General features: G+C 52.1%; 16 protein-coding genes across 16 annotated transcripts; 8 read left to right on the plus strand and 8 right to left on the minus strand.

Moving 5' to 3' along the window:
• Positions 1–147: 147 nt before the first annotated feature.
• Positions 148–1,682, minus strand: N7498_004259 (glycoside hydrolase family 76 protein; the record flags this gene model as incomplete). Its single annotated transcript, XM_058451321.1, has 4 exons — positions 148–717; positions 771–1,220; positions 1,274–1,521; positions 1,586–1,682. 4 exons carry the CDS (start codon positions 1,680–1,682, stop codon positions 148–150), a joined length of 1,365 nt encoding a protein of 454 aa, XP_058310783.1.
• Positions 1,683–3,371: 1,689 nt separating this feature from the next.
• N7498_004260 (uncharacterized protein) lies at positions 3,372–4,471 on the minus strand (the record flags this gene model as incomplete). The annotated part of the gene is made up of 6 exons (XM_058451322.1): positions 3,372–3,524; positions 3,580–3,858; positions 3,912–3,971; positions 4,024–4,240; positions 4,291–4,361; positions 4,418–4,471. 6 exons carry the CDS (start codon positions 4,469–4,471, stop codon positions 3,372–3,374), a joined length of 834 nt encoding a protein of 277 aa, XP_058310784.1.
• Positions 4,472–4,733: 262 nt separating this feature from the next.
• N7498_004261 (N-terminal protein methyltransferase) lies at positions 4,734–5,453 on the plus strand (the record flags this gene model as incomplete). Its single annotated transcript, XM_058451323.1, has 1 exon — positions 4,734–5,453. The coding sequence occupies one exon, from the start codon at positions 4,734–4,736 to the stop codon at positions 5,451–5,453; it is 720 nt and encodes a 239-aa protein (XP_058310785.1).
• Positions 5,454–5,838: 385 nt separating this feature from the next.
• On the minus strand, positions 5,839–7,322 carry N7498_004262 (MFS transporter; the record flags this gene model as incomplete). Its single annotated transcript, XM_058451324.1, has 2 exons — positions 5,839–6,864; positions 6,921–7,322. 2 exons carry the CDS (start codon positions 7,320–7,322, stop codon positions 5,839–5,841), a joined length of 1,428 nt encoding a protein of 475 aa, XP_058310786.1.
• An 858-nt stretch (positions 7,323–8,180) lies between these two features.
• N7498_004263 (FAD-dependent oxidoreductase) lies at positions 8,181–9,366 on the plus strand (the record flags this gene model as incomplete). The annotated part of the gene is made up of 3 exons (XM_058451325.1): positions 8,181–8,209; positions 8,261–8,998; positions 9,057–9,366. The coding sequence occupies 3 exons, from the start codon at positions 8,181–8,183 to the stop codon at positions 9,364–9,366; spliced, it is 1,077 nt and encodes a 358-aa protein (XP_058310787.1).
• A 312-nt stretch (positions 9,367–9,678) lies between these two features.
• On the minus strand, positions 9,679–11,272 carry nemA (Nem1-Spo7 phosphatase catalytic subunit NEM1; the record flags this gene model as incomplete). The annotated part of the gene is made up of 2 exons (XM_058451326.1): positions 9,679–9,821; positions 9,871–11,272. The coding sequence occupies 2 exons, from the start codon at positions 11,270–11,272 to the stop codon at positions 9,679–9,681; spliced, it is 1,545 nt and encodes a 514-aa protein (XP_058310788.1).
• Positions 11,273–11,864: 592 nt separating this feature from the next.
• Positions 11,865–13,350, plus strand: N7498_004265 (translation initiation factor eIF2B subunit beta; the record flags this gene model as incomplete). The annotated part of the gene is made up of 4 exons (XM_058451327.1): positions 11,865–11,962; positions 12,037–12,332; positions 12,388–13,222; positions 13,278–13,350. 4 exons carry the CDS (start codon positions 11,865–11,867, stop codon positions 13,348–13,350), a joined length of 1,302 nt encoding a protein of 433 aa, XP_058310789.1.
• A 1,023-nt stretch (positions 13,351–14,373) lies between these two features.
• rps23 (40S ribosomal protein uS12) lies at positions 14,374–14,934 on the minus strand (the record flags this gene model as incomplete). Its single annotated transcript, XM_058451328.1, has 2 exons — positions 14,374–14,552; positions 14,676–14,934. 2 exons carry the CDS (start codon positions 14,932–14,934, stop codon positions 14,374–14,376), a joined length of 438 nt encoding a protein of 145 aa, XP_058310790.1.
• A 460-nt stretch (positions 14,935–15,394) lies between these two features.
• Positions 15,395–16,192, plus strand: N7498_004267 (DUF5315 domain-containing protein; the record flags this gene model as incomplete). Its single annotated transcript, XM_058451329.1, has 1 exon — positions 15,395–16,192. One exon carries the CDS (start codon positions 15,395–15,397, stop codon positions 16,190–16,192), a length of 798 nt encoding a protein of 265 aa, XP_058310791.1.
• A 307-nt stretch (positions 16,193–16,499) lies between these two features.
• Positions 16,500–16,934, minus strand: N7498_004268 (MICOS complex subunit Mic12 family protein; the record flags this gene model as incomplete). Its single annotated transcript, XM_058451330.1, has 2 exons — positions 16,500–16,853; positions 16,914–16,934. The coding sequence occupies 2 exons, from the start codon at positions 16,932–16,934 to the stop codon at positions 16,500–16,502; spliced, it is 375 nt and encodes a 124-aa protein (XP_058310792.1).
• Positions 16,935–17,239: 305 nt separating this feature from the next.
• On the plus strand, positions 17,240–18,111 carry N7498_004269 (mitochondrial 54S ribosomal protein bL17m; the record flags this gene model as incomplete). The annotated part of the gene is made up of 2 exons (XM_058451331.1): positions 17,240–17,495; positions 17,620–18,111. The coding sequence occupies exons 1-2, from the start codon at positions 17,280–17,282 to the stop codon at positions 18,109–18,111; spliced, it is 708 nt and encodes a 235-aa protein (XP_058310793.1). The 5' UTR covers positions 17,240–17,279.
• Positions 18,112–19,349: 1,238 nt separating this feature from the next.
• Positions 19,350–20,949, plus strand: N7498_004270 (sugar porter family MFS transporter; the record flags this gene model as incomplete). The annotated part of the gene is made up of 2 exons (XM_058451332.1): positions 19,350–19,731; positions 19,790–20,949. 2 exons carry the CDS (start codon positions 19,350–19,352, stop codon positions 20,947–20,949), a joined length of 1,542 nt encoding a protein of 513 aa, XP_058310794.1.
• A 405-nt stretch (positions 20,950–21,354) lies between these two features.
• On the plus strand, positions 21,355–22,464 carry N7498_004271 (thioesterase domain protein; the record flags this gene model as incomplete). The annotated part of the gene is made up of 1 exon (XM_058451333.1): positions 21,355–22,464. One exon carries the CDS (start codon positions 21,355–21,357, stop codon positions 22,462–22,464), a length of 1,110 nt encoding a protein of 369 aa, XP_058310795.1.
• A 216-nt stretch (positions 22,465–22,680) lies between these two features.
• On the minus strand, positions 22,681–25,267 carry N7498_004272 (putative R3H domain protein; the record flags this gene model as incomplete). The annotated part of the gene is made up of 4 exons (XM_058451334.1): positions 22,681–24,112; positions 24,166–24,306; positions 24,359–25,164; positions 25,217–25,267. 4 exons carry the CDS (start codon positions 25,265–25,267, stop codon positions 22,681–22,683), a joined length of 2,430 nt encoding a protein of 809 aa, XP_058310796.1.
• Positions 25,268–26,059: 792 nt separating this feature from the next.
• N7498_004273 (zinc finger CCHC-type containing 10) lies at positions 26,060–27,031 on the plus strand (the record flags this gene model as incomplete). Its single annotated transcript, XM_058451335.1, has 2 exons — positions 26,060–26,271; positions 26,347–27,031. 2 exons carry the CDS (start codon positions 26,060–26,062, stop codon positions 27,029–27,031), a joined length of 897 nt encoding a protein of 298 aa, XP_058310797.1.
• Positions 27,032–27,312: 281 nt separating this feature from the next.
• N7498_004274 (CCDC12/cwf18 family protein) lies at positions 27,313–27,885 on the minus strand (the record flags this gene model as incomplete). Its single annotated transcript, XM_058451336.1, has 1 exon — positions 27,313–27,885. One exon carries the CDS (start codon positions 27,883–27,885, stop codon positions 27,313–27,315), a length of 573 nt encoding a protein of 190 aa, XP_058310798.1.
• Between the last annotated feature and the right edge of the window lie 88 nt (positions 27,886–27,973).

Consider the following 27,973-nt stretch of genomic DNA (forward strand, 5'->3'; position numbering starts at 1 on the left):
TGGGCTGGGCTGTTCGAGCCGAGTAGTATATATCACGATAGACACGCGGGAGATCAACATTCCAGTAAGCCTTGTACGCCGAAGTAATTGTAATATTTGAACAATGAATGATTGAATTATGAACAAAAATTTATCATTGGGTATCACTCACCCCCCAAGCAGCATGAAAACCATTATCCCAACCCAGCCGCAAACAAACCCAATCGTCAAAATCGAAGCCCCCGCCTTGTCACCCCCCGTAATCGTACTATAATGCGGCGAAGTGCTCGTACCCTCCTCGCCAGCATTCGGGTTGCTCTTACTATCTCCTCCCGTCTTCGCCGTAACCGGTCCCACGGTACCAGTCGCGTATTTCAGCAAATTCGCACTGAACACTTGACTGGCACTAATCTCCTCCTCCATGCCTGTCCATCCGTCCCATTTGGATTGGTACCAGCGCACGCCGCAGGTGTTGTTTCCGTTGCCCGTGCAAGACGCGCCGGCCGCGGTGCCGGAAGCTTGGAGTTTCGGCCAGATCTGGTCGGCGGTTTGAGGGACCAGGATGGCGGTGTAAGAGAGCCATTGGGATGTGAGGCCTTTGAAGAGGATTTCGTTGTTGTTGCAGATTTCGCGCGGTTCGCAGGTGATGTCTTCGAGGATGTTGTCGTGGGGGAAGAAGGTTTTGAACATGGTCCCCAATAGGCCGTTGGTTGCGTCGAGCCATTTTTGGTCGCTCGTCTGGGCAAGTCAGTAAATCGAGGTTCGGGGACGAGCTGGGACAGGAGACTCACGTAGTTGTACATATAAGCAGCGCCCATCAAGTAGATGCCGTAGTTGTACGTCCACTGGACGTTGCCAGCATTGGCGCAGTTGTCCGCACATTGTGTCGAATCGGCCACGTTCCAGGTCTGGTTGTTCACCAACGGTGAGGAAACAGACCAATCCCACGCCTTTTCTGCCCAGGTCAGATACTCGGCGCTGCCGGTGTATCGGGCCAGTCGCGCAGCGAGCTGGAAAAATCCACCGTTCGACACCGCGTTCTTCATCGTGTATCCGGCTTGGTAGACGAAGATTTGCCAGCGCAGTCCACCACCGCATGAGCTCGTATCCCATCTAGCCTTTTGCGTGTTGAAGACACCCTGTGCGAGGGAAAGCCAGGAATATCCGGAACTCCGATCGGGGAATTTCAACTCGGCGGCGCTCATGGCTGCTAGACCCCAGAACATTTGGTCGTCATTTCCCTGTCATGTAGTTAGGACACGCCATTCGTTTCTTCCCGTTGTGATATCCTCACCAGATAACTACTGTAGTTACTCGGCATGTAGTCTCCCTTGCTCCCGCCTTGCCATTGCAACCCGACGCTGACTTCATCGTTGTACGTGGTGTCTCCGGTCGTATGCCAATAGTTGAGAGCGGCGGCGAATAGAGCCGATCCTTCCCACCACTTACTGGGGAAGGCTCCGGGGATTTGGCCGGTCTCGTTGCCGTGGTACCACATGAACGCTCCGTAGGTCGCATCGCTGGCGGCACTTTTTAATGAATCTGTTGATGGAGGGTTAGCCAGGCCGGCGTCGGAAAAGGCGTCCCGGTAAAACACAACACATACCGGGCGAAGTAGCATCCACATCAATGGCATGGGCCTGAGGGACCAGCACCGACAGGTGCAGGAGAACTGTCCATAATGACTGTGCGCTTAACCGCATCGCCGGGGGAGAAAACGAGTCTGCGACGGCGTAAAACGAGGGTACGAAAGGCCGTATAGCGTGGAAGACAAACAGACCAGGGCGTCCGCGGTCATCAATCGAGATCAGAGAGAGTGGCGGGGAGTTGGAGGAGAGAACTGCATCTCCGACATTATGTCACCACATGGCTGGAAATTAAGAAGCGCACCCTGATTCTCCCTGAAAAAGTGGAGCAGAAAGCACAACGCCCACCCAACTTACAACAGGGTCTGTGCTGGCCCACATACGCGGCTGATATTGCTTGGTGTGGTGGAACCCCTGTCTCGTCGTACACATTAGTCGGTTGATGATCGGAGGGCGGTGCGATCACGTCAAAATTCGGCGATCGACAGGAGAGGCCCTTATTATCTTCTGCCTATTCACCACCCTGTGATGGTGTACTGTAATTATCCTGTGTCTTTCCTTTCCATTCAATCCCGAAACCACGGCCGGGCTGTGGGTGTGTCCCACTCATTCCAGCGACTGCAATTGCACACAATCTTTGAAATTATGGGTCGGCATCAGCCGGATGCAGAGACAGATCCCGGTGTGTATGAAATGCACAACATCGATATCGTGCTCGAGGACGAGCTACATGGGATTTCCGATCTACTCTTGGTTTACATTCTCCCACGGAGTGCAGTTCACGCGATCGAAGGTTGTATAATTCGATCGATTTTCCGCTGTCGATCACTTGCCCAATACGGTAGTGGATCCTGACATCATCCGGCGAAGCTTTGGACCGTGATTGGCGGCCTGCCCTGACGGACTTGGCAGTGGCCTTTAAAAGCTTGCGTGTACACTTGAAACTTCCCTGTGCCGAGATCCGTGGGGTTCTGGGGTTTCCCCCTGAGACCCCCTGAGACCCCCCGAGACCCCTATTATTAGCAACGATACTCTAGGGAGGCGAATCATTAGGAAATTACACTCCGACGTGGTGATCGCGAATAGATCGCCCATAGCCTTCGGGGAGGGCGTCTTCAAGAATCAGCGATCTGGCAACCAGCTCTGATGGATGGGCGAAAATCCTGTCAATGTGGTGGGGTAGGTCATCCGTGTGGGAAAGTAATCCCCCCTTCACGCATCTGCACTCGTGCGAACCTACGTATCTTCCGGTCGTTAAAAAACGCGTCTGGATGACCAAGTCACCGGTCGGAATGTTATCCAGGCTCATCGTCGACTCGGCAGAGAGTGTAGGCAATTGCGAGTCGGGTGAGATCACGCTCCCACCTCCTTGCATGGATCACGAGACGAAGTGCACCGGAGAGTGGTGAAATGATGCTCAGGGGTGCAGCCAATGGGATGGCCGGCCCTTCCTCTACTGTACGCTTATCCGGGAGCTAGATTGCTATCGGACCTCTCGCTTGTAGACAGGGCTCGGCCCGATTATTAGATTGCTTGGCACTCGGCCTTGGCCCCGAAGGATGGGCCCAGTCAAATGACCCTCTCTCGAAGTAGATAGACCGACACTCATTCTAGACTCATGGCTACGATTGTTTGAAGTGGGTCCTGTGGTGAATAAAATGGTTCCCATAAATACGAACGAGTCTCATAAATACAAACGAGTAGCTCACGAGAGCGGGTATCAGGTGCTGATGCTGCCGATGGTTGGGGAATAGAGCAGAACTGTTTTCAAAACCTCAAGACATTTCATCTGTTCGTTCTCTCAACTCAACTTTCCGTTGCCGAGTTAATCATTTCGTCGATGTTTTCTTTGATCTTCACGTAGCCCTCGTCAAGACTCGACCCGAACTTGATCATATCCCCATGCGTGGCATCGATCAATATGGATGGAGTGAGCCGTTGTGACATGGACGGATTGTCCTTCAGATCCCGGATCAGTAAAGATGAAATTGAACAGGAGTGGGTCATGTCTTACCAGGGATGGGGAACTGAGGCTTTCGTAGGCGTAGAGAGTTTTGAACTTCGTGCCGAGTGCCGAGTACTGTTGCAATACGTCCAGCATCCAGCGAGCTTCTTTCTGTGCATCAGTCTGCTCAGTCTCGGCTGTGACGTTGCTGTCCAGCAAGGCCTGGAGCCCGGAGAGCCTGGATTCTAACTCGGGCGTTCCCATGAAAATTACACCATGAGTTGAGAGGCTGATGTTGCGGAGACAGAGTGTCCGACCTTCTCGTGAATTGTGAGAGAACAAAAGAGCCTAGAGATTTTCTTAGCATGGACAAGACTCTCGTTGCAGGGAATGGTCCGTACGCTTTTGACAATAGTGCCCCCGAAACTATGGGCTATGAAGATGATCGGACGGGAGAGTGTCTGCATCTGTCAGTTTCGAGTCAAGGTCAGAAGTGCACATGGTGTATCATACTCCAGTCATTTTTCTCATCGTGAACAGCTCCGACACTAGTCTCTCGGAAGTGTCTTGCGATGTTTCAGGGTCGTCGGTGTATGTCGAAGCATATCCCCACGTGTGGATTCTCGTGTTGGGTAAATCAACGGGAAGTAGACTCTGAAGCCAGTTGACGCCACTCTCAGTCGTCCATGATTTCTCGCGGTGGCCACCCTGCCCATGAACCGCCACAATACTATCAAATATCAGCTCGGCTTCTCTGGGGGTCGGGGTGTTGGTACATACTCCACCTGTGGGGTTTCACCTTCGTATAACAGTTTCAAGCCATCTTCTGCGGTGTTGGAAGTTTGATTGATCTGCGAGGTGTCAATATCGGGCTGAAACCGGGCTTTACCCCTGACATGACTCTTACAGGTTGGTTTGTTGACTCGGACCGTCTGAACGGCCAGCACGTATATGAGGACATTGAGAACATCACGACACCCAATCACTCGACACGGAACAGAACGAGAATCTCAGCTTGAGTCAAAACTGCAAACAAGATAGGGAGATCGCCCGGAATGAACCACAACGTCCAAGCCGCGTTTATCTAGTCAGACGCCAAGACCCCGCTGCGGGGAGGCCACAATGAGCTATTATGTCAGCGCGTCACAACGGGGGAAAAATTGGCGAGCTTCTGACACTACATTATAATACAACCTCGGCTTCCTTTGTCGTGAGATTTCCTTATGGCTCCAAACCAAGTCGAGGCGGCATGTGCCCCCGACTCCAAAATCAACCATGCCGCTTCCATCAACTACTGGAGCAGTCTTCCAAGCACCGAGAGTAATATGCTCGGCATGCTCGGCACCTATCCCTGGTATACTCGCATTGAGCTGCAAGGGTCGAAGAACTTTCTCTCCAAGGTTCGTCGGCTAGTCCCGGCCATCACCGGTAAATTCAGTCGAGGCGTCGACTGTGGCGCAGGTGTCGGCCGCGTGACGGAGGGTTTCCTCCGCCACGTCTGTGAAGTTGTCGATGCGGTAGAGCCTGTGGAAAAATTCACCAAGGTTTTGGAGGAGGGCAAGTTGAAAGAAGAGGGCGTTATCGGGGATGTTTACACTGTCGGTCTGGAGAATTGGTTCCCGGCGAAGAAGTACGATCTGATTTGGACCCAGTGGTGTGTGGGTCATTGTACGGATTCTCAATTGATTGACTACATCGCAAGATGCCGTGATGCTTTGACTGAGAATGGTGTCATGGTGATCAAGGAGAATCTGTCTACCGATCCGCAGGGCCAGGATATGTTTGACGACGAGGACAGCAGCGTCACGAGGACGGATGCGAAGTTCAAGCACATCTTTGACGCCGCCGGGATGGATGTGATCAAGTCTGAGATCCAGACTGGCTTCCCTAAGAATTTCAAACTTCTACCGGTCAAGTCATATGCGTTACGACCAAAGGTTTGAGTGTCGATGAGTGCTCACCAATATGTACGTTTCACCTCGGCAACGAATTTGTGAAAGCATCTCTCCAGCCAGCCTTGCTCCATGAGACTCGGTCTTTGTCATCTCCGGCACCACACATTTGGTCTACGAGTATTCATCCGAATATCCGGGTCAGCTCCTCTGCCTCAATGGACATTCCATCCGAGTCTTGTCAGATGCCAGACCTGAATCTTGCAGCATTCAAAATGTTCAGTGTCTAGGGGAAATAAGGCACCATTTGCACGCTCTTTAATTCATGAAAGTGCCATCTATTCGCTATCAATGCATATCAAAGTGCATGGAAGCAGTTCGCAATGGACAGAACTTGAATCCGCGTCAATCACACAGTGACATTAATGTTAAATATCTACTTTTCATGGTCCGCGTAACTACTCGCTGCTCTCAGCCTCGCACCATACCTCCACAAAATGAACGGAAGAGGACACCCAAGACTCAAAGCCACAAGCGCCAAGAGACTATTGCCCCATCCATACCCCAAATTCGAATACAAAGTCGGACTAAACAAAGGAAAACCGAACCCCGCCAATCCTCGAACAATATACACACAACCACTCGCGCTGGCAGCGTACACTGGATAAGTATCCAAAAGGTAAGCATTCACGCACTGAAAAACGACAGTGGCGCCTAACAACGGCAGCGCAACACCGATATCAGGCAGTATCCAATGCGTCTTGTACTCCGCACACCAGCCATACCAGAGAAGCCCGATAGGAACCAGCAAAGATGAAGGAATCATCATGGGAAGTCTGAACTCGGGTTTCCCTACGCCGTTATTTCGGTTCACTTGGTACCGATATACACGGTCTGTAAGAAGGGCGCAAATTAGGGCTCCGAGGAGATACCCGATACAAGGCGCGACGTAGTTCAGTGTCCCTGTGCTCAGTCGCATGTGGTATCGGTCGTTCCACAAGTCGGAGAAACTGGCGAGGAGGAGGTAGACTAGTCCGAATAGATAGCCGTAGAAGCATGCTAGTGCTTGCACGATTGGCTGTGTGCCCAGGAAGTATAGACACCGGAATAGCGTTCGTCGGTAGAGCTGGATGAACGTCTCGCCTTCTTTTTCGTATGGTGTTTTCCAGACGAATGATTGTTCTTTTTTCATGTTGACCGCGTGTTCCATCATTGTCTTTTTCTTCCGCTGGAGGAGAATGGGTGCGTAGGTTTCTCGCGCTGTTATGAAGCTCAGAACTAGAAAGACTCCCACGGCTATGGACGTGGCATAGAATGCCCAGCGCCAGTCGGTGTACTCGGCTATGTATCCGCCAGCGAGAGGCCCTAGACATGATCCTAGGATTGGACCCATCTGGCACACGGCCATGGGTAGTCCGCGCTCTTCCTTTCGGAATACATCACCAACCATACTGGCTCCGACCTATTTCATAATTAGATATTGAACCGTCGTCTCGACCATGAAAAAGAAAAACATACAGCCAAGGAAGCACTCCCGCCAGCTCCACTGAGTAGCCGGAATACCAACAGCTGGGTCATGCTCCTCGAGAACCCAGCCGCAGTATTAAAAGCAAGATAAATCACGCTACCGGTCTGGATAATCGGCCATCTGCCGTGTAGCTCACTCAACGGCCCAACAAAGACCGGTCCAAGACAGTACATAAGCAGGAATAGGGATAGAGCCATTGGTCTCAAGGCAGGGGACGTATGGAATTCTTCCCCGATCACATCAGCAGCGGGCGCAACTATCGTCGATGATAGTGACATCAAGAACATTGATATCGCTAGTGTGATCATGATTGACCATTTTCGGAGTTTGGGCCAATCTTGCGGGTGGTCTCCCTCGAATTCAACCATTATTACTTCGGGTGAGGAAGCCATTGTGGTTGGATTTTGGGGTCTGTGGAAGAGACTTTGACGTGAATTTTCACTTTATATCAGAGCGATGGTGGTGATTGTCCCTGCCATCGGCGTTCAACGACGGGAGCAAGTAGATTGCAGGTTCGTGAAGCCAGTAACCTTGTCGTGCATATAATCGCTAAGAATTTTTCTGGATTGGACAGCTGGGCAGACAGATGTGAGTATATCTAGCTCCATCACAGTGAGACCTTGGGTGCCTAGGTTCGTTACCTTTATACCTTATCTTGGGCTGAGATGAACATCATGTTCACCCCTTGACGTGACGTGTGCTCGCAGAGACACTTCGTAAGCCCGGCTTCCTATCTCGGTATTGGATAGTCTGGTTTGCTGAATGAGGCATGATCGCCATTCTTCTAGATATCCCGGAATGCCACAAGGTCTGTGATGCACCTCTCAAGATAATCTTGGAGTTGGCTATGTTGACCAAATTGAGAAATATCGATCAATGCGAGGAAAATATAAAATACTGGGCTGGTAGAAATCCTGCCATTGAAGCGTAAGTACATGGTCGACTCGTTGTTGCGAGCAAACAGGCCTCATCTGGGCCAGCGGAATCCTGGCTCTTTCTCGGGTATGTGTCGTTTAGCAGCACGTGGCAATTGCTTAAACGACCATATTGAAGAGTATAAATCTTGAATTTAGATGCATTTGTTACGTGATATTGAATTGCCGTTTTTAGTTCACCGAGCTGGATCTTCGGATGAGTCACTTGCGGCGGCATCATGAACAAAATATCTTACAAAATCATCTTCGTTCTTCATATTCCGTTTGTTTTATGAGTAGACAATCTCTTTCTAAACCTACATCGGAACTCCAGTCATGAGCCAAGGCAATATCATCATTATCGGGTGAGCATCACAGCGGGTCATTAAGCATCAACAACACACTCACCATCCCAGCGCCGGCGTCCTCGGCCTCAGCACCGCAATCCAGCTATCCAGATCTGGTCACAAAGTAACCCTTATCGCCCGCGACCTACCCGGCGACTCAACAATCGACTACGCATCCCCATGGGCCGGCGCCCACTTCCAACCCTCCCCCGCAAAGACCCCCGCTGAACAACTCGAGCAGCAGCTCATGCAAGAAACCTACCGCGAACTCGATGCCATAGCGCAAAACCACCCCGAAGCGGGCGTGGCATTCATCCCGGCCGTGGAATACTTCGACTCAGCAGACCCGGACTCCTTCCTGTCCAAGGAAAACGGATACATCAACTGGCCGGATTTCTCCATCATTGACAAGACGCAGTATCCCCCGAACCATGACATTCAGATGGCTGTTACGTACCGCAGCTGGGTTCTGAATTCCCCGGTGTATCTACTGTGGTTGCAGAAGCTAGCCAAGGAACTCGGTGTCGTGATTATTCGATCCCAGCTCACGGCCCTCGAAGACGCCGTCCCCATCTTCCGACATGCATCAGATAACCACGTGGGTCACATTTCGGCCGTGATTGACGCAAGTGGCCGCGGCTTCAATGATCCGGACTCCTACCCGTCTCGTGGCCAGTTCGTTATCGTCGAGAACGAGTTCGATATGACTGTTAGTCACCACTGGGCTGATGGGTCGTCTACTGTTGTTGTGCCCAGGCCGTTTGGTGGAGGGACTGTTGTTGGGGGTACGAAGGAGCCTGGTAATTGGTACGTGGATTGAGGCATTTGCTGCGTTGAAACTGCTTAACGGACTAACTATGGCCAGGTCGGAGGAGATATCTGATTCTGATACTGAGATGATTCTTAAGAGGGTTAAGAATATTTGTCCTGGCATTGTTGGGCAGGATCCTGCAAAGGAAAATGTCCTTGGCTTTCAGATTCGTCAGGTCTATGTGGCCAGGCGTCCCATGCGGCGAGGTGGGTTGAGATTGGAACAGGACGTTGTGGGTATTCAAAGTCCTGGAGATGGTCGGCGTGTTCCCTTGATTCACTGCTACGGTGCTGGCCAGAGCGGATACAAGATCAGTTGGGGAGTAGCCAAGAGAGTAGAGAGTCTCATCGCTGATCTCAAATAACCGAGGGCGACAGACGGTAGGTTTTGAGCTTGACTGTTCACATCTGATACTTGCTTCGTAGTCCACATACATATGGAAGCGGGTTTGCCAGAAAACAGGGATCAATTGCTATATGTACCATCCATCCCATCTTCATTAATTGAAACACCTGGTATTATGAATAGAACATGCACTGGGCTATCACGTCCCCATTGCCACAGTAGAGCCTTTTTTTTCTCTTGGTTTTCTCTGTAATGGACGTCGCTTCTAAAAACACAAAAACTCCCTTTACACCTACATGTCGCACTCAATAGGTACAAATGCGAAGAGCGGCTACGTCTCGGCCTCGCCACGGCGCAGTGCCAGCAGTGCCCGGACGTCCGTGACATATTGCAATGCCTCGAACATCGGGATCAGATGCAAGAGGCCGTTGTCCGTGGGATCGTTGATCCAGCCCTCGATGGGAATGGCGTTGTCTGGATGGATTAGCAATGAGATTAACTTGGTTGGAGAAAGGTGACATACCCTCGTGGAAGATATAGCTCATCGGACTGTTGTCCAGGATCATCACCTTGCTCAGATCGGGTTCCACGGAACTCAGGTCTTTGATGTACGCGCCATTGCGGAGCGTGCAGTGCTGCCGGTAGTAGCGGGCCTGGAAGTACTTCCGCTCCTGCTCGAGCCAGTCGATCACGGGGTCGGCGTACTCCTGAACACTCGCCGTAAAAATCACAAGTTTATACCATTTGCAGATCTTGCGCAGGAAGTCGTCACAGTGCGGTCGCTTGTGTACATAGTACAGGATGGGGTGCTGCGGTCCCAGCGTAGTCTGCGGCCCGCCAGGTGTCAGAGCGGTGGTCATGGGCATCGAGAGCTTCACCTCAACCATGTGGCCGCTGGACATGCGGCCACCCTTGGCGAGCGAGTGGATGAGAGTCTCGTCGAGATCCAAAACCAAGGTCTTCTGCGGGAGCTTGGCATTGCGAGGGGCAGCTGTATATGAAGGCAATCGTTGAGGGAGAAGAGGTCGCGGCGGTGTTGGAGAGTGCGGGTATTTGGTAATGCGATGAACAGATGGAGAGGTAGGGGACTTCAGACTATCCAGGTTGACGCCGGCCTGGACCCGCGCCACTCCCTCGGGCATCGGATGCCCCAGGTCCGCGCTCGCCGTCCGCCGTTGTCGTTGCCGCTTGAGAGATTCCTCGTTATGCAGCTTGATCCGTATAGACCGTCGTGGTGTGCTTTCGTCCTCCGGTATGGATTCTACGTCGTGGTCCTGGGTCTTGTTCGGCCGTGCCTTCCCGCCGCTTGTGAGGCTTTGGGAATTTCGTCGGTCGCCGTCGGATTCGGAGGTAGAAGAGCGTATAGATTCTTGCGATGACCGGGGTTTCAACTTCCGGGTGGAGCCACTTCGTTGTCGTCCTTCTATTCGAGAGGCTCCTTGATTCGACCGGATCCTTTTATCGGTAGACGTTCTCCAAATTTTTCTCACAGGGGTCAGAAGCGAGTATCGTCCATCATCGTCTAGGAAGCATTGAGCCACGTATATGCCGGGGGCAGCAAGCGTTGATAGAATGAAGTGGATTGTTTCCGTGATCGCATCAAATATGCGCTTGGTGAGAAGTCGCCAAGAGCTCTTAGTTACGAGCGCGCTATCATGCTGGATTTCGTGTAGTAAAGGTGACTTTTCGTCAAAACCGTGCGTCGTGTCCTCGTCTCTGCTGTCTTCCGCGAGTGATACGGTACCATCATAGCTCTTCTCAGAGTCGGTTCTCGACCGGTAGTTGTCTGTGCTGTAGGACCGGTGCTTCGCGAAGTCGCCCGGTAGGGCGTCGCGTTGTCTTTCGCCCTGGGATCGTGATCGTGGACGTGGCGAGCTGGAAGTCTGGCCAATGACTCTCGAGGACAGGATGTTCAGTGAGTTCATCTTCCAACGAGGCTCACGGGAGACAGGGGCGCGGGGGATCTAAAGATGGGGCAGATGAGCGAAGTCGTCAAAAGCACTTGGATCGGTCCATCGAGGTTGGGTAGGATCGACGTCTTCAAAGGGAGGGGAGGGGCATCGCAAGGAGGCGTAAGCTGGACAGCTTGTGATTCTACTGACCTCAATGCGCCAGTCCACCCGTGCCTCGGGACTGAATCCGCAACTCCAGTCCAATTTCTACCGCGGATGTGCAGGGAGCGACCGCAATAAACCGAAGCTGACAAATAAAATCAGATCAAACAACAAAAACGAAAAGCAATGATCGTAGAATAGAAGAAGGCAAAGGCGAAGAGGATCCAAAGTGTGGGGAAGCGGACAACGTTGAAACGGGAGATTGAAACGGCAGAAAATCGGTATCTTTTTGAGTCACCCACTGTGCCCTCACGCTCTCTCCTCCCTCAAGTCTCACGAGAAAGAACCTGGTTTAGAACCGAAGGTACGTGGATTCCTTCTGAACTGCTCATGCTCATGTACAAATCCTCTTACCCTAACACTGCTCTACAGGACGGCTCTGCTCCGGTCATCCCACTTCCACATGCCTTCCACGTCCGTGGCCCTCACGCCGGGCCTGGCGTCTTTTCTCAAATCCCTCAATACGAATCCGATCGATACCTCTATCGAAAACCTGATCTCGTGCGTGTCTTGGCCTTGGGATTATTGTGCATCTACAAACAAACACATAGCTAATATAGGCATGTTTCTTTCAGATTGCTGAAGCGCCGTCAAATCCGCCATTCTCGATCATGCGCCACCGCAACCGCCTACTTGCTTTTGCGAGTGGTTTCAGCATGCCGTACATCCGATCCCGTGAAGCTCATTGAGCGGGTACAGAGCGTGGGCAGGCGCCTGATCGCTGCGCAGCCGCGGGAGATGGTGGTGGGGAACATTGTGCGACGAGTCCTCGGTCTCATTCGCGAGGAGGCAGAGGGTGACCACGATGCTGAGTTCGCACTTAGTGAAGCTGGGTCAGAGAGTCAGCCCCAGACCCCTCGAGGTTTTGACGGTCAGTCGCGATATTTGGATATGCTCGAAAACGCTGGCTCACCCAGTATGAACAGATTCCTCACTACCTTTGGACCGAGATGTCCTGCGGCCCGATGCGGATAGAGCTGCCAGTCGACCTCCCCTCACATCCATGTTCAGTCTCCTTTCTCACCCGGTCGAAGATGACTCCCAGCCGAGCACACCGGGCACTCAATCGCCAAGAGGTCTTCCCGGCCACGGTCCTGCCAAAGATGTGCGCGCAGAGGTGCTGGAGGGTATCAATGAGATCACCGACGAGCTGGACCAAGTAGACGACCAGATTTCGTCCTATGCATTGGAGCACATCCACTCCAATGAAATTATTCTCACGCATACCTCTTCAACAACGGTGCAAAAGTTCTTGCTCAAGGCCGCGTCCAAGCGCAAGTTCACTGTTATTCACGCCGAGTCCTTTCCCAACAATCACGACGCTACACATGCCACTGTCAGCGGTAATTCCCCCGCCGACGATGAAAACCTGAGCTTCGAAGCTTTCCAGAAGCCGCTGATCGCCCTCGGCATCACCGTCATCCTCATTCCAGACTCAGCAGTCTTTGCTCTTATGTCTCGCGTCAACAAAGTCATTCTGGGCACCCACTCCGTTCTTGCCAACGGCGGTCTCGTCGCCGCTGCTGGCACCCGGGTCATTGCCCGCGCTGCCAAGGTTCATCAGACCCCCGTCGTGGTCGTCAGCGGTGTCTATAAACTGAGCCCCGTTTATCCCTTTGACTTTGACTCGCTCATCGAGTATGGCGACGCCAGCAAGGTCCTTCCTTTCGAGGATGGAGACCTCGTCGACCAGATTGATGTCCAAAATCCCCTTTACGACTATGTTCCTGCGGAACTGGTTGATCTCTACATCACCAACCTGTATGTTTCATCCCAAGATTGTCTCTTTGATTGCTTGACTAATTTTTCTTTACAGTGGCGGCCATGCCCCGTCTTATCTCTACCGTATTGTGTCTGATCACTACCGGAAGGAGGATATTAGCTTCTAAAAAGGTCGAAGGAAGAAACGAAGTTGGAGTTGCTAGTTCATTGACACATGGAGGAATGGGAGTCAATGTTCGAAACGATACCCGAGGAACGAGCGCGACGATTGCTACGAGGGAGTCTTAAGGGGTTTCTCTAGGATTGAAGATAGACATAAAATTACATATCATATTCAAGGCTCAATTTCAACTTTCATGGTTTTCGCTACGTACCTAGATAGGTAGCTGGCGGATCCTATTTTTGTGGTAAGCATACTGCCTAAGTGTCCTGGTGTGTCCAGGTAATGGCCGATTTTTCAAGGGTATCCCAAGCAAATTATCATTTTATAACCTGGAAGGTAGCAGAGACAATGATATATCTTCCAATCTATCTATTTATCTTGCCTTCAAAGCTTAAATGCTGAGGCTTTGCTATGTATGGCTCGAGCAAATGGTTATATATTTCGGATCCTCGGAATATTTGACGAAACCGTCCAACTTCCAGGGCTTCCAACTTCCAGGGCTTTGAAAGAACAGGTTGATCTTGCATCATTACTAAGATAAAGTGTTGTAGTCTAAATAATAGAATGATGTTTCCTACCTTGGAAGGTTGCCTTGCCTGGCCACCTTGCCCATGTGGAAGGCAGGTAGGTACGTGCATCGGGAGATAGGCCGCCTCAAGGTGGATTGGGTGGATATAGTTCATCTGCACCGAGATCTGGACTCAGATCGAGTTGGCCCCAGCCCTGAAGAAGGCGCTAATGGTCCATATTTAGGAGTGCTACAGTCTACCCAGGTAGGTATAGGACCAACGAACATACTACGAGAACAACAGGTCGGACCCGAATATGAAAGATCATAGCGCCATCTTTTTTTGGAATTGTATCAAATCGTGGTAATTCACAACGTCATTCCAGACGAAAGCCCGCCCGGGTGGTATTCCCAAAAAAAAACTTTCATGAAATTCAGGCGCTGATGAGGCGGGCTTCCTGTCCGACACGGCTCCTCCCCAAAAACCCCGTCTGCATTTTGCTTTTGACTTTGACTCGTTTAAGAGCGGGGCTTCTCCTTCTTCTCCTTCCACAGAGCGGCGAGACCGACACCGGAGACCTTGACGACCTTGAAACGGACACCGGGAATATCACCCTTGGCCTTACCCTTACGACCGAAACCGGCCAGGAGGACCTCGTCGTTCTCATCGATGAAGTTCAAGCAACCGTCATTGGGGACTGTAGAAGCGGAGAGTTAGCACAATGTGCCTGGAAGGGATGGGGGATGTAGTTCATGACATGACCGTGGCTCGGGGCCACCAATCATTCACCATCCCCGGGTTCAGGATACAGGGTACGCACCGAAAGCAGCGACCTTCTTGCCGTTCTTGATCAACTGGACCTTGACACACTTGCGAATAGCGGAGTTGGGCTGCTTGGCCTCAACACCGACCTTCTCAAGGACGATACCCTTGGCGTGGGAAGCACCACCGAAGGGAGAGGACTTGTAGGCGGTACCGAGGAGGCGCTTCTTGAAGTGCAGGTCGGCCCAGCGCTGCTCCTTGCGGTGAGCCTGGAGCTTGCGGGCGGCGTTCAATCCACGGGGCTTTCCTTTACCCATATTGACGGATTATTGACGGTCTGAGGCGAGAAAAAAATAACGTTAGTTTTCGATTCTGTATTCCTCCGATAGGCGGCTGGTATCGTGGTGTGTTCGATGGATGGATGTAGGTTGAGGGCTGGAGGGAGGACGCTGGAATTTTTGTGCGTGCAGTGACAACTTGAGGGTAGTCGAGTCTCGCACACACAAGGGAATTCCAGGTATTTTCTCTCGATGCAAGGCACTGTAGTGATCAGGGATCGAATACGTACCGACGGAAAATGGGTGTTGTCGCCAAAGGCTGAGGGTCGTGGGGAGGTCGAAAAGTCGAAGGTTCGGATTCCTTGAATCGGCCGGCGCACTCGCTTGCTTGGGACGCTTTCTCACCTGACTTTGTGCGCTTGCCCTAAGCGAGTCACGGGATCGGACAAACCCCCACCCGCATTATGTCAGCCGGCCTTATCGCCTTATCGGTATCAACATGAGCTCTCTCTTCCGGAGGCTACATCATAACCTCTTTGCCGCCATGAATCCCTTGAAGAGGCAGACCTCTCAGCGGCTTCCACCGCCAGCTCTTTTCCAAGGACCACCGTCACATAATGCATCAAATATCTCCCTTTCCGTACCACAACCAGCCTCTACACTTGCGACTCCCTCGGGTGGTCAGCCTCCAAACCTCCAACGAAAGCGCTCCCGTGATGGCGACAGTGTGGAGAATCGTGGCTTTTTATCGCCGTTCATGTCAAGGCGCTCGTCCAAGTCTGAAGTGGATGGGTCCGATGCCATCTGGCAAGAGATGCAGACCGCCCTTTCCGAGGTGGAATTGAGCGCCGTGACAAGCGAGCATGTCTTCGGCGAGAAACACGCCGAAGCGTTGGAGGACCTGCGCATGAAACAATTGAGGCTCGCGCAGGCGTGGGCACGCAGTGAAGCAGATGAAGAAGTTGTCGACTCCAGCCACACCACCACTGAAGGAGATAGACGAGCCTCAATTGAAGCCAAAACTGCCGATGCTGCGACCGAGCAAACCCCGGCTAAAGACCGTGTCTCACAACATAAACTGGACGAGGAGACTGAAAAGGATATTAATCTTGCGCGAAAGCGTCGTGAGGCAAACGACCGCTACTTTGATCGGGTCAATCAGGGTGTACTGGACGTGGTCGCCAAGCTCGAGGAGGTGTCTCAGGCCATGCGCACGGTCGAGCGGGAGAGCAAGGATATTTGGAGCGACTCGGAGAGCGTAACGACAGAGGCACCGGTATCGGCCAATGCAGAATGATGGCCGGGCCGTGCTTTCTCCAAAGACAAAGGATTTGAAGGATCTTTAATATCCTGCTATCCATGACGCCCGTTACGAATCTGCGCTGGACGCACCTACAACATATCATGCCCATGGCTGCGCTCAGCAAATGGAGCACGTCCAATACTAATATGTAGAATACCAGAACGGACCAATCGAAAAGAATTGAGATTAATTCAAAGGGTATCCAAACTCCGCTGCTTCTCATGCAAGCCCAAAACGTAAATATGCATCATAAAAGTAGCCCGTTGAAGTGCAGACCGACAAGAACAGAGCAATTTCGCCGTTAGTCCTTCTTCAAAAGCTTCATCGCGGCCTTCCACGCCTCAGCAGCTGTGTCCGTCACATTCTCCCACCGAGTCTCATGTGCCTTTCGGGCTAACTTCTCTACCTCCTGGTTCCACCGGTGCTTCAAGACCTCCTTCATGTCCGGCTGCTCATCTCGTCGAGCTAGACGCTCTTCGAGGCGGCGGGGGGTATACTGAGGTTCGAAGCGGCGGTCGTATGCACCGGCGGAGGCGGCGAGATAGTTTATTTGGTTCACTTGTTCGCGGATGGCTTTACGCTGCTCGAGGCGGGTTTCCTTGTGGACTTGGATGGTGATGTATAGGATGGATGTAGTGAGGGCGAAGCCACTGAACTGTTCATGGGTATAGCTTGGTTAACCGGTTTCGGAGCATGCAGACGAGTCTGGACGTACAAATCCCGTGATGAAGCCCATGTCTGATGGAGACTGCCAGGCGCGTGGCTGGGTTGTATGCGTGGACTTGGCGGTGATATGCAGAATCAGCCAGAAAGAATTGGCTCTACCGCGACCACGAGCGTCAAAAGTAATTCCAGTCGCCAAAGTTGAACGTTGAAGTTGACGCGCAAAGTCGGGCAAGGCGGTGGAAGCGCGCCGATTGGTTGCGGGCAGAACTCGAATCTTTTGAGCCGAACTTCCTCTCCGTCTCGTGCTGCGTGTTCCGGGTGTTTGGACCTCAATTACTTTCATTCTTTTTCATCGACTGTCTCTTCGCCTTCTTCTTACCCCGCCCTTCTCCTTTCCCTACAATAATCTCCCACCATGGCCGGCGGCGGAGGAAAATACCGGCACTTGGGTCGCAAGTCCTCCCATCGACAGGCCCTGCTCCGCAACCTGGTCACCTCGCTCTTCGAGAATGAGTCGATCACAACAACATGGCACAAGGCCAAGGAGGCCCAACGATTGGCCGACAAGTTGATTACCTTGGGAAAGAAGAACTCGGAAGCTAGTCGGAGACGGGCCCTGGAGATTTTCTATGTACGTGCACCCCGGATTGGATTCACCAATGATCCGTATAAGAGACCAGGTCTTTCTATTTCCGACCACCCTGGCCACCCAATTCCTCGAAAGCCAAAACGGAGCCTCCACTAATAACGAATAGAAACCACACGAAGTCATCCCCAAACTCTTCGGCCCCCTCCGCGAACGCTACGCCGACCGACCAGGCGGCTACACCCGCGTGCTCCGCATCGAACCCAAAGAGAAATTCGAATATTACTCCGTGCGCCGCGGTGACAAGAACGCCGAACAGGAGCGCAAACCCGCCGATCAAGCCCCCAGCGCCATCTTGGAGCTCGTCGATGGGCCCAAGGACATGCGCTTCGCCATGACTGCGCGTGCTGTCTCCCGCCAACGTGAAATGGACTGGGACATGAATGAGATTACTGAGCGCAACATTCGTAAGGTCACCCAGTTCCGAAAGGGTGGTATTGATGCGCTTGAGGATGCGGTGAGCAAGTTGAGCCTTAGCAACAGCAAGGTTCTTGAGGATGTTGAGGGGGTTGAGAGTGGGTTGAAGGAGTTGTCGAATCCCGAGGAGGAGAAGGCCGCTGAGCTCGCGGGCAAAGTGAATGCTTTAAGGAACAAGGCTTAGATATGAAGTGCCGAGGTTAGACGTTGGAGGTCTGGTCTGTTCAGTGATGAATCTGTCTAAGCCTCAGATTCTCATTTTCTTGTCTGTTTTACAGGAGTTTTGCTGTTTTGTTCTGGCATCTTGTCTTCCATTGCAATTGCCCCCATGTGACATAGCCTGTGTACAGTATAAAATGTTTCGATACCTCTTCATATGTCTTTAACAACCGTATTGCGACTATACTTTATGTCTACCAGAAAGTCTAGAAACGCCAGACGATATGGATACGGTACAAGGAAAGCTGCTCAGGTGTAGAATGAGTGTTATACCACTCAACCGCACTTTCATTCCTTGGTATCACCAATATTCGTCTCAGAGCGCTTAGCATTAGCCATGGCCTCAGGATACTTCACACTGCGGTGCGAAATCGGGTACTTGGAAACACCCGCCCAGGCCCGAGCCGTAAACGAGCTGATATCTGATCTTCGAGTTGATGAGTCCGCCGGTCGTTGAACCGATCACCATGGATATCACTAGAGGAAGGGTATTGGTGGTACTGATTCTGGACTCTGCGGCTGTTGCCCCTTTGGTTGCTTAGAGCCGGACTCAGAGGAAGTGTTGCAATGGTAAACATCAGGCTGGTACAATGTCTATCAACTACATTGGATCTTCAACTACGGCAACGGGCTTCGGCCCTACACAGGCTCTTATTGAAGGGGAATGAGGTGGACCACGATGGATTGGAGCCCGATGCATCTTCGGGGGTGGTGAAAATATTAGGTTTATATGCCGTACGACGATCTTCACCTTGGATGCCGGGATTGATAGGCGAGCTGGAAAATAATCCGTCCATAGACTTGCAGTGGAGAAGCCGCCCTTCAGAACACTCTTTCAATTGGTCAATCGGTGATATCCAAAAATCGAACACTCCCTCGGCACTGAATTTGTCGAGGTTTCGGACTTTTATCCAATAACCTCGGATTTAGATATGTTGGAAGACAACCGGGGAAACCTGCAGAGAGCCGAGAGCCGAATACTGACTGTCACAGTAATGGGTATGCCCCCACGGAGTTCAATCTCCCCGGTTAGGGCAAATTGCTTAGCTCGAGCACGAACCCACGCCCGCGATCCCGGAATTTGCGGCGATCTCCCCGGGTCGCTTCGAGTCATTGAACGTGCAAATCGTCAAAAACAAAATAAAATAGAAAACAAACCTAAACCTTCCCTCCATCTTGGCACTCTGTAAAGACGCCTTCGCTATGGGCATCCACAGTATCCAAGGCGAAAGCCTTCAGCGCATGATCGCCGTGCTGGGATCTGTCGCCTTCCTAGTCCAGGGATACAACCAATCCGTAATGAACGGATTCACCACACTCCCCAGTTTCCTAGCGGCGATTCCAGAAGTCGACACCGTAAACACGACCGGTGCCCAAAAGTCCCACAATTCGACAATCCTAGGTCTGGTCGTGGCCATTTTCGAGCTTGGATCGGCCCTCGGCGCCCTTTCTTGCCTCGCTGTTGGCGATCGGCTCGGTCGTCCTAGGACTATGTTCTTGGCAGGATGTATTTGTATCGTTGGAGTTATTATCCAGGCGTCGACTTATTCGCTGGCGCAGATTTTGGTTGGGAGGATTGTTACCGGTATGTTTATAGACTCCTGACTGCTTTTGCATCTCATGTGGCTAACTTTTATGCCTAGGTGTTGGCATTGGGATGTACACGGGTACGGTTCCCATGTACGTGAGCGAGACCGCTAGTGCGTCGAAGCGTGGTCAGCTCGTTTTGGTAGAAGGCGTGTTCGCGTTGAGTGGTCTCGCGATAGCCTCGTGGGTTAATTTCGGCATGTTTTATACATCCGGTCCTGTGAGCTGGCGATTCCCCATCGCTCTACAGCTGGTTTTCATTGCCGTTCTTCTTTCCCTGACTCCCTTTCTTCCGGAGTCGCCTCGCTATCTCATCAAGAAGGAAAGAATCGAAGATGCCACGGCTATCATGGCCAGACTCATGGGCCTTGCACCCACCGATGTGGAAGTTGGAAAGGAAATCGCTGTCATTCATGCTGCCCTTGCAAGAGACGCGGGTCACCGCAGCAAGTACTCGGCCAATCCGTTCTCAATGAATGAGAACAGACATCTTCATCGACTCTTGATCGCTGCCAGCAGCACCATGATCACTCAGATGACTGGTATCAACGTTGTCGCGTTCTACTCAACCTCCATCTTCGAAGGAACTCTCGGCTACTCTGGTAGTGATGCTAGAATCTTCTCCGCTTGTTTGCAGGTTACCCTGGCGCTCGGTGGTCTGACTGCCGTGTTCACGGTCGACAGATTCGGTCGGAGACCCTTGATGCTGTTTTCCGTGGCCTGCATGTGTCTATCCCAGGGTGCAGTTGCAGGCTTGACCTCGGACAATTCAAACACCGCTACTGGTAAAGCAGCTGTATTCTTCTACTTCTTGGCCGACTATACTCTACCAATTGGCATGTTCATGAGCACGTTTATGTATGGTGCCGAGGTGGCGCCTCTTGGTATCCGCCATATCATCACTGCCTTTGGTGCTGCATCTAGCTGGCTTTTCAATTTTATGGTTGCCGAGGTTACGCCTGTTGCTTTTGACAATATAGGTTGGAGATACAATATTGTCTATGCTGCTACTAGTGCTGCGGGATGTGTTGTTATTTTCTTGTTCTACCCTGAGACTAGGGGAAGGTCTCTTGAGGAGATTGATGAGATATTCCTTCAGTCGAAGACAGTTTTCGACCCCGTCCGAGTTGCGAAGAAGCTCCCTGTTGGGCTTGATGTGATGGAAATGATCGACGCGTCGGCGAAGGAAGCTTCTCGGACGGATGATATAGCTTGAAAAGGTACCCAGGCGCTGCTTGTCACGGACACTAATGTATAATAGTCCTGCAGTATATCATTTTATTTAGACTTGGACGTTTAAACGGGAAGTCATTGGTCTGTGTGATTCGACCATGTAAGCGAGTCTCCCAACCACGAAAGGATTGATTGATCGACTTTTAGACTTTGATCACCTCTCTTAATCTAAACAGAGCCCTAGTAGCGGCGTATCATTTTATGTTACTAACTACAATTCCCGGCATAAAACCAATCTATATTTGTGGAGCAGGTCTCTTCCCCGGACCGAAACCTGGGAATCTCGGGGTAATGCCGAACGGCTAGACTTTCCTCTTCCCACCTCAACTCCAAATACCCTGCCTCATATAATTTTACCTTCCTCATAGCACCGCTCACACACCTCATAATGACCACCCAACCCCCCAATGCCTCCCTCTACCCAGGTGAAATCCTCGACACAATCGCGGGGTACCCCACGATCTACAACTACCAACCCAGCACCAATTCGAATGATGCCACCACAAAACCACTGATAGTGTGCATCCCCGGCGGAGTCCACCTAGCCCGAATCTACTACGGCGGGCATAGTGGCTCCTCCGCAAACAACTTTCTATCCTATCACCTAAATAAGCATGGCTTCAACGTCCTCTCAGTCTCATACCCCCTCGCATCAACACCCGCAATCATGCCAGCTACTGCACCACACTTTCGCATAAATGACTGGGGTCGTCAAACAGCGACTACGGCTAAGAAAGTCATTGACGAACACGCCCTCCCTGCATCCGTCATTTTGATCGGCTGGAGTATGGGCGGCCGCGTGCTCGTTCCATTCACGGTCTCCGCGAAAGAACTCGGTTTGCACGTGGAGCAGTTTATTAGTTTTGCGGCAACTCCTGGTATCTCTGGTTTACGCCCGAATCTGTACCAACACCCTGTGACGGGTTCTGCGGGTTGTACGGACGTCGGGTATATGCTTAAGCCGGCGCGGTTGGAGAATTTCGTTCTGCAGGTTGAGGAGATGGAACGGTATAATGGCGCGGAGATTATTCCGCGGGATGTTTATCTAAAGGAATATGTCGGCGGGAGTCCGATTAGTCTCACGGGGTTGAGGTTGAAGTACGATGGAACGGGGTTTGTACAGGATGAGATGACGCATGAAGAGGATTCGAGGGTTTGGGATTTTGCGAATTGTCCGCTTGTTTCGGGGCTGTGTCCGGATGGTGTGTTGGATGCTAGTCATGCGATGGCGGATCGGGCTACTTGGGGGTTTATTCTGACTTATCAGTTGGAGATTGCTATTGGGAACGAGGGGTTAAAAAGGGTGCAGGGGACGGGGAAGTGGAAGCGGTTGTTGGATTTTGTTCATGATGCGCCGAGGAGGTTGTGTTGGTCGGTTGAAGGGAATCATTTCTTTTTCGTTGGAAAGAGGGCTGCGAGTGAGATGGCTGACAAGGTGGTGAGGCTTATTGACGAGGCGGTGGTGTTCAGGAGGGAGTTTGACGAGATACTGTCATAGATATGCTAGACTACGGTCTACGAGGAATGGGTGGACATGAGTATGCGATTCATAGCCAACTGACTAGTGACGCTTCCAGCGCACAGTTCGCCATGTATGTTTCTTAACTGTACAGGCCAACAGTCGGACAACTTGTAATCATGAAACTTTACCATCTACAGCCATTTCCAAGGCCGAAGACATGCTCGGACAGTGTAAGGAATTTTTTGTCAGATCTCAGTTCGTTCTCGAGACGTTTGCGCCTCCGGAAACCACCAGCGGGCCATTCTGTGCCCCGGGGATTCCATTCCCGGGGTACGAGGATGCGGGAATCGGGGGAGGTCCGACTCGATGCTTCATGTCGAAACCAGATTTCACCTCGGACGGCGGGGGCTTGGGAGGAAGATGAGATGGGGTGCCCCATTTTGCGATGGAGTCTCGACTTGAATTAGGCACTCGCGCTGTGCTCGGTGCGGATGGGTGATCCATGCCACGGTTGTGGGCTGGCTCTGAGTATTGAATCCATTGACCCTGAGGCATGCCGGTAAACGGCTGCATGGGATGTTGCGCGCCTCGGCTCGAGTTGCGCGACAATGGGGCGCCGCCGGGAATGAAAGAGCGGGTTTGGGGGTTGAAGTGAGATCTAGCATAGTTGCCCGGCATCACAGGCGACCCCGGGTTCTGGATTGTAGGGTTTAGATGCTGCCCCGGGTATTGTGCGTATGGATAGGCCGCCATGTTGGAGGTCATCGACTGTGAAGGGTAGTTGGGCCAATGAACGGGAGGTTGGTTCCGCTGAGGAGAATGCTGATAGTTTCCAGAGTAGGGCGGAGATCCCCAGACGGCATTCTGCTGGTATTGGGCAGATTGAGGCATGGCAAAGTTGTTCATGGCCGGCGAGGAATTGTTTGGCGATGGTTGATTCATCATGCCCGGCTGGGTCATCGATGCGTATCCAGAGTATGGCGACTGTTGCGGCATGTTTCCTCCTTGCCACGAGCCATTAGAGGCCATCTGCGGAGACATGGCCATCGGATACTGCGGTATATTGTTCATGCCACCCATCTGCCCAGAGTGCGCGGCGTTGTTCTGACCCGCGGGCATATAGCCGGTGGTTGGCGGAGGCACACCTGGTCCAACCAGGTAAGGAACCTGTTGGTTAGAGAAGGAGCCATCGTTCCCGCTAGTATTGTATGGCACCTGATTCTGACCATTGTTGTACTGCATGCCTGGATAATAGGCGTTGAACTGCGATCGGGCTTCAAAGCTGTCATCATGGGGAGTTCGCTGCCTGTTGTTTTTCCTGCGGCCACTTGTAGAGCTGGACCGAGACAGATTCGGATTAGAATCGCCACTGGTCGTGTCTGACTTGACACTGTCGGGGAAGTCACGGAAGATCCGCTCCCGGACCTCTTGATATTTTGCCTCGCGCTCTTCGCGGGTAAGTGACATTCGATCCTTAGTATCAGTTGAAGAGTATGCGCGATCACCCTCTGGGCCACTATCACCAGCTTCAGAAGGAGCCTTGGATGGAACAGACGAGCTCGCCGCAATGCTTCCTTCGGCAGATGGTCGATCTCCATCATTTCGACGCATGATTTTCATGGCTGGAACGCTTGGTGGCGGGGTGCTACTATTCGCAGCATGCACTGCGGAGATAGGTTCAGGGCTTGACGGGAATTAGCTACTTGTTCTCGAAAAGGAAAAAGAGACTTGACTTACAGTCTGCAGAACGGCGTTCGATGCAGCCTGACAGAGGTCACATTGTTATCAACAAAATGTGTCAGATGATAGTAATCTCCTAGCTTATGGGCGAGGAGTCGTTGGAATCCATTAGAAGGAGGCAGCTCCAAGGATTGTTCACTGGTGCAATAGTTAGCGCCAGACCGATGTATCAGAGTTGGCAAACGCCTACCTCGACTCCTTGATGAAGTAGCGGATTCTTTCCTCTAGCTGGAGAACCGTCAGACGATCCTTTGGAGATTTCATAGCCTCCAAAAGTTTCTCGTCTGGTTCGAGAGGGAACCCATGTAGGCTCTGCCCATCCGGCAGGCCGTCAGGAGGGGCCGCCATGACAAAGTTGTTTGCGACCGAGTCCGGAGGAATAGTGACTGTGCCGCTTGCATTGCCACCGTTGAAAAGAGGGCCGGGTATAGGGAGAACCCCACGGGATCGTAGAGCATTTCCATCGCGGAATTGATCGCGGAAAAGACGTCCTCCAGCTTCAGAGCCAGCAATCGAATTTGGTGCGCCAGATGTAGCGCCCGAAAGAGACTCCTCTTCATCAATAGCTTGCACACTTGCGCTGTCATCGGGACGAACGGAGTCTTTTTCGTCCATTGCGAACGTGGTCACAGAGGCCAAGCTCTTCGAGTCGAAATTGGTCATTTTCGTGGATGAATTGGAAAGGTGAGTTCGATCATCCTCAAAGGAGTTTTCTCTCTTGAGAAGGCCATTTTCTTGGTCTTCGATCGAAGATCCAGACCCTTTCCGGTCTGCTTGCAGGGTGATGCCAATGTCCTGCACTGCTCTCCCTAGGTGGTCAACTGCAGGATCGCTCGAGGCAATCTTTTGCTTGATTGTGTTCAAGGAATGTGGGGGTGGTGGAGCGCCGGTGTTGAAAGATTCGGAGACGTTGGAAGTCATTGCGAGTGGAGAACTGCCGCTCTCAACCGATGCTGAGGACGATTGGGGTTTGGTGGTTGTGGGCATAGCAGCGATCTGATAGCCAGGTTAGCGATGGGACCGGGGTCGAGGTTGCAAAAATACATACCTTCGCAAAGGAGAAATGGGCGTCTCCCGGAGGAGGACTCTGAGATGCCATTTCAAAAAATACACCCGGTGGGATGTAAAGGTCGTTTTCAAGATTTCACAAAGGTAATAGAAATCCACGTCAAAGCACGGCCGTACTCAACAGGTTTCCGGTTTAATACAAGCGTTGACCGGAGTTTGAATGGAAAAGTAGCTGAAGAATCCCGCTTCACATAAGCCAAAAAAGAAAGACATATCTCTGGTTAAGGGTCTTCGCCATAAGGTAAAGCTGTCGTGAAATGGAGGTTAGCATCTGGAAGAATGGGTCTATTTGACCGAGAGAGGATGCGTCGAGAGCCAGCATCTAACACAGGGCTGATTTGGGAAAGCGGATCCTTACACGTTGTCAAAGCAGGTTCATGGTCTGGGTGATAAAGATCCCGAACTAAGATGGCAAGTAGGTCCAGCTGGGGGCGGAGTGATCGAGTGGATGATACCGCACGGTAAACCGAAGAGCGCCTGAGACTCCGCTGAGTCCGTACGAGGAATTCGAAAAAGGTGGGAGAGAAAGAGCGTTGGAGAGGCCGAGTCGTGATTATTCTTCAGCGCACGAAGGTTCGTGGGTGCAATTTTGCCGCGCCAGACCGCTTCTGCCGCGCGCCTACGATTCCCCGTTTCAACTGAACAGCCGCGGGGAGTTGGGCTTGATATCTTGATATTTCACTCGGGGGAGTTTTGCCCTTAACGCCATTCTTGCTTGACGAAAAAATATCTCTGATTACCCGCCGCAAGTGCATGATTCCATGAACCGCTACCGCAATGCCCCCGGGCTCCGAGGCCCATCTAAGGCATCGGCGACCACTTTATGCCAGAAGTGCTTGAAAAGAGATATGTGTTCCCGGAATCCCTTCCCATTGAGCGCTATGTTGACCTCAGTTTACGACACTATAGTTATGAGTGCCAGGCACCGGCGCAGGAGCGCCCATATACCTCTAGACCGTCGCGAACTCAACAGCTGCAGAACCCGCGGCTGATGCCTAAGCTCTCGACAGAGGTTCCCAGTGACCTGACTCGGTCGTAAGTCCCTCTCCTGCTGTTTTCACTGGCTAAACGTATCTGTCTGGAGATATGGATTCTAACTGAAGATTACAGAAACGGCGTGGCGGATGACATACTTGCAAAACGAGACGAAGAACGAGGCAGGAAAAGAGACCTTGATAGAGAGGATATGACAGACCGCCAAGGACGCTCTCCCAAACGGACAAGATCATTGTCATCCCATTCCACCAACTCGGTTTCCACAATTTCTACCAATCGATCTGCCTCTGCGTCGCCGGACCGTCGTAGCAAGCACGGCTCACAGAGCAATGGTCGCCAAGCCATCTCTGTGTCACCACCTCCCAAGTCCCGCAAAAGAAGATACAGTGATGCTTCTCAGTCTGCTTCGTCCTATTCTTCGGGCGCAAGACAGCGCTCAAGATCAAGGGAGTGGACCGAGGACAGGAATATCCGCCGACGTCGTCGGGAAAGCAGCCCCGAGGAACGAGGAAGACACCGTGATTCCGGACATCGCCGAAGCGTCCGGCGCAGTCGCAGTCGCAGCATCGACAAGAGCCGAATTGCTAAGGAGAGGCGCTCCATGACTCCCCCAGAGACCACCCATGACCGTCCTGGAAGACGGTCTTACCGAGACAGAGAGAGTCCTCCGGGTTACACACATCCCTCGGGACGCTCCAGGCAGGACCACAGAGCGCAGCCTGATCCGCCTCGAGAGCGAAGCCTAAGTCCGTTTAGCAAGAGACTTGCCTTGACCCAAGCGATGAATCATGGACGGTAGAGGGCAGTGGAAAAGGATTTTAATTTGGTATACTGGAAGGAAAATCATCGGCGCAGGCTTTGGATCCTGGGGGAAACTACACGGGGGCCAAATTCACGTTCCATTGAGAACAATTGTATTAATAGCATTCCATACATCCCAATGTGCAATCCCAATGCGCAAGACCTCTCCAACGCCTCTTTTTATGGCTGCAAAGTGCAGATGGACATGAAATAAAAAGTACAATAGCAGCAGAATAGTTGTTAGAAATTCCCGCCATCCTCGAAATAAAGGGTATCATATCAAATCGTTTCCTCGTCCTGGGCTCCCTCCTGCTCGCGCATATGGATTCCCTCCACCAGTGCGTCTCCTTCAATACCCACTTCCTCGCCTTGACCATTAGAAGCTCCTTTCTCCTTGGCTGCACGCTGCGCATTCTCTATCCGCTGTCGCACCAGCCGGGCAATCGCATTCTCCGTCCGCACGTTGAGGATCTTGAGTTTCTCGTCCAGATCGCGCCGCAAATCCCAGTTGGGTTTCTTCGGTTGTAGCTTGAACAGATCAATGGGTGCATCGTCCTCTTCTTTCTGTGCTTGTTCCTTCACTGCCTCTTCGATTTCGGCGGCCTGGGCTTCCACCGTCACTTTTCCTTCTTGCGGACCTTGTTCAAATCCCAATTTCGGTCCGCGAGTCTCCGGGTCGTAGTTGCGGCCGGAGATGTATTTTGTGGTCACGTCGTCGGCATCAGGTAATTCCTCGTCGCCGCCGGCTTCTGTCTCGGGTTCGGGCTGCTTGCGCTTCAGAGCTGCGAGCTTTGCGAGGCGGGCTTTGCGGTCGGTGGATGCCGCATCCAGAGAGGCGTGGTTGGACGACATGGTTCCGAGTAGAGCGGATGAGGGCGTGTGAGAGATAAAGGAGATTGAAAGCTCTCTGGAGAGAGAATGACGAGCGCGACCTTGAATA

Source organism: Penicillium cinerascens (assembly GCF_028974065.1).
Source record: "Penicillium cinerascens strain IBT 15544 chromosome Unknown contig_24_segment0_segment0, whole genome shotgun sequence".
Classification (NCBI taxonomy): Eukaryota; Fungi; Ascomycota; class Eurotiomycetes; order Eurotiales; family Aspergillaceae; genus Penicillium; species Penicillium cinerascens.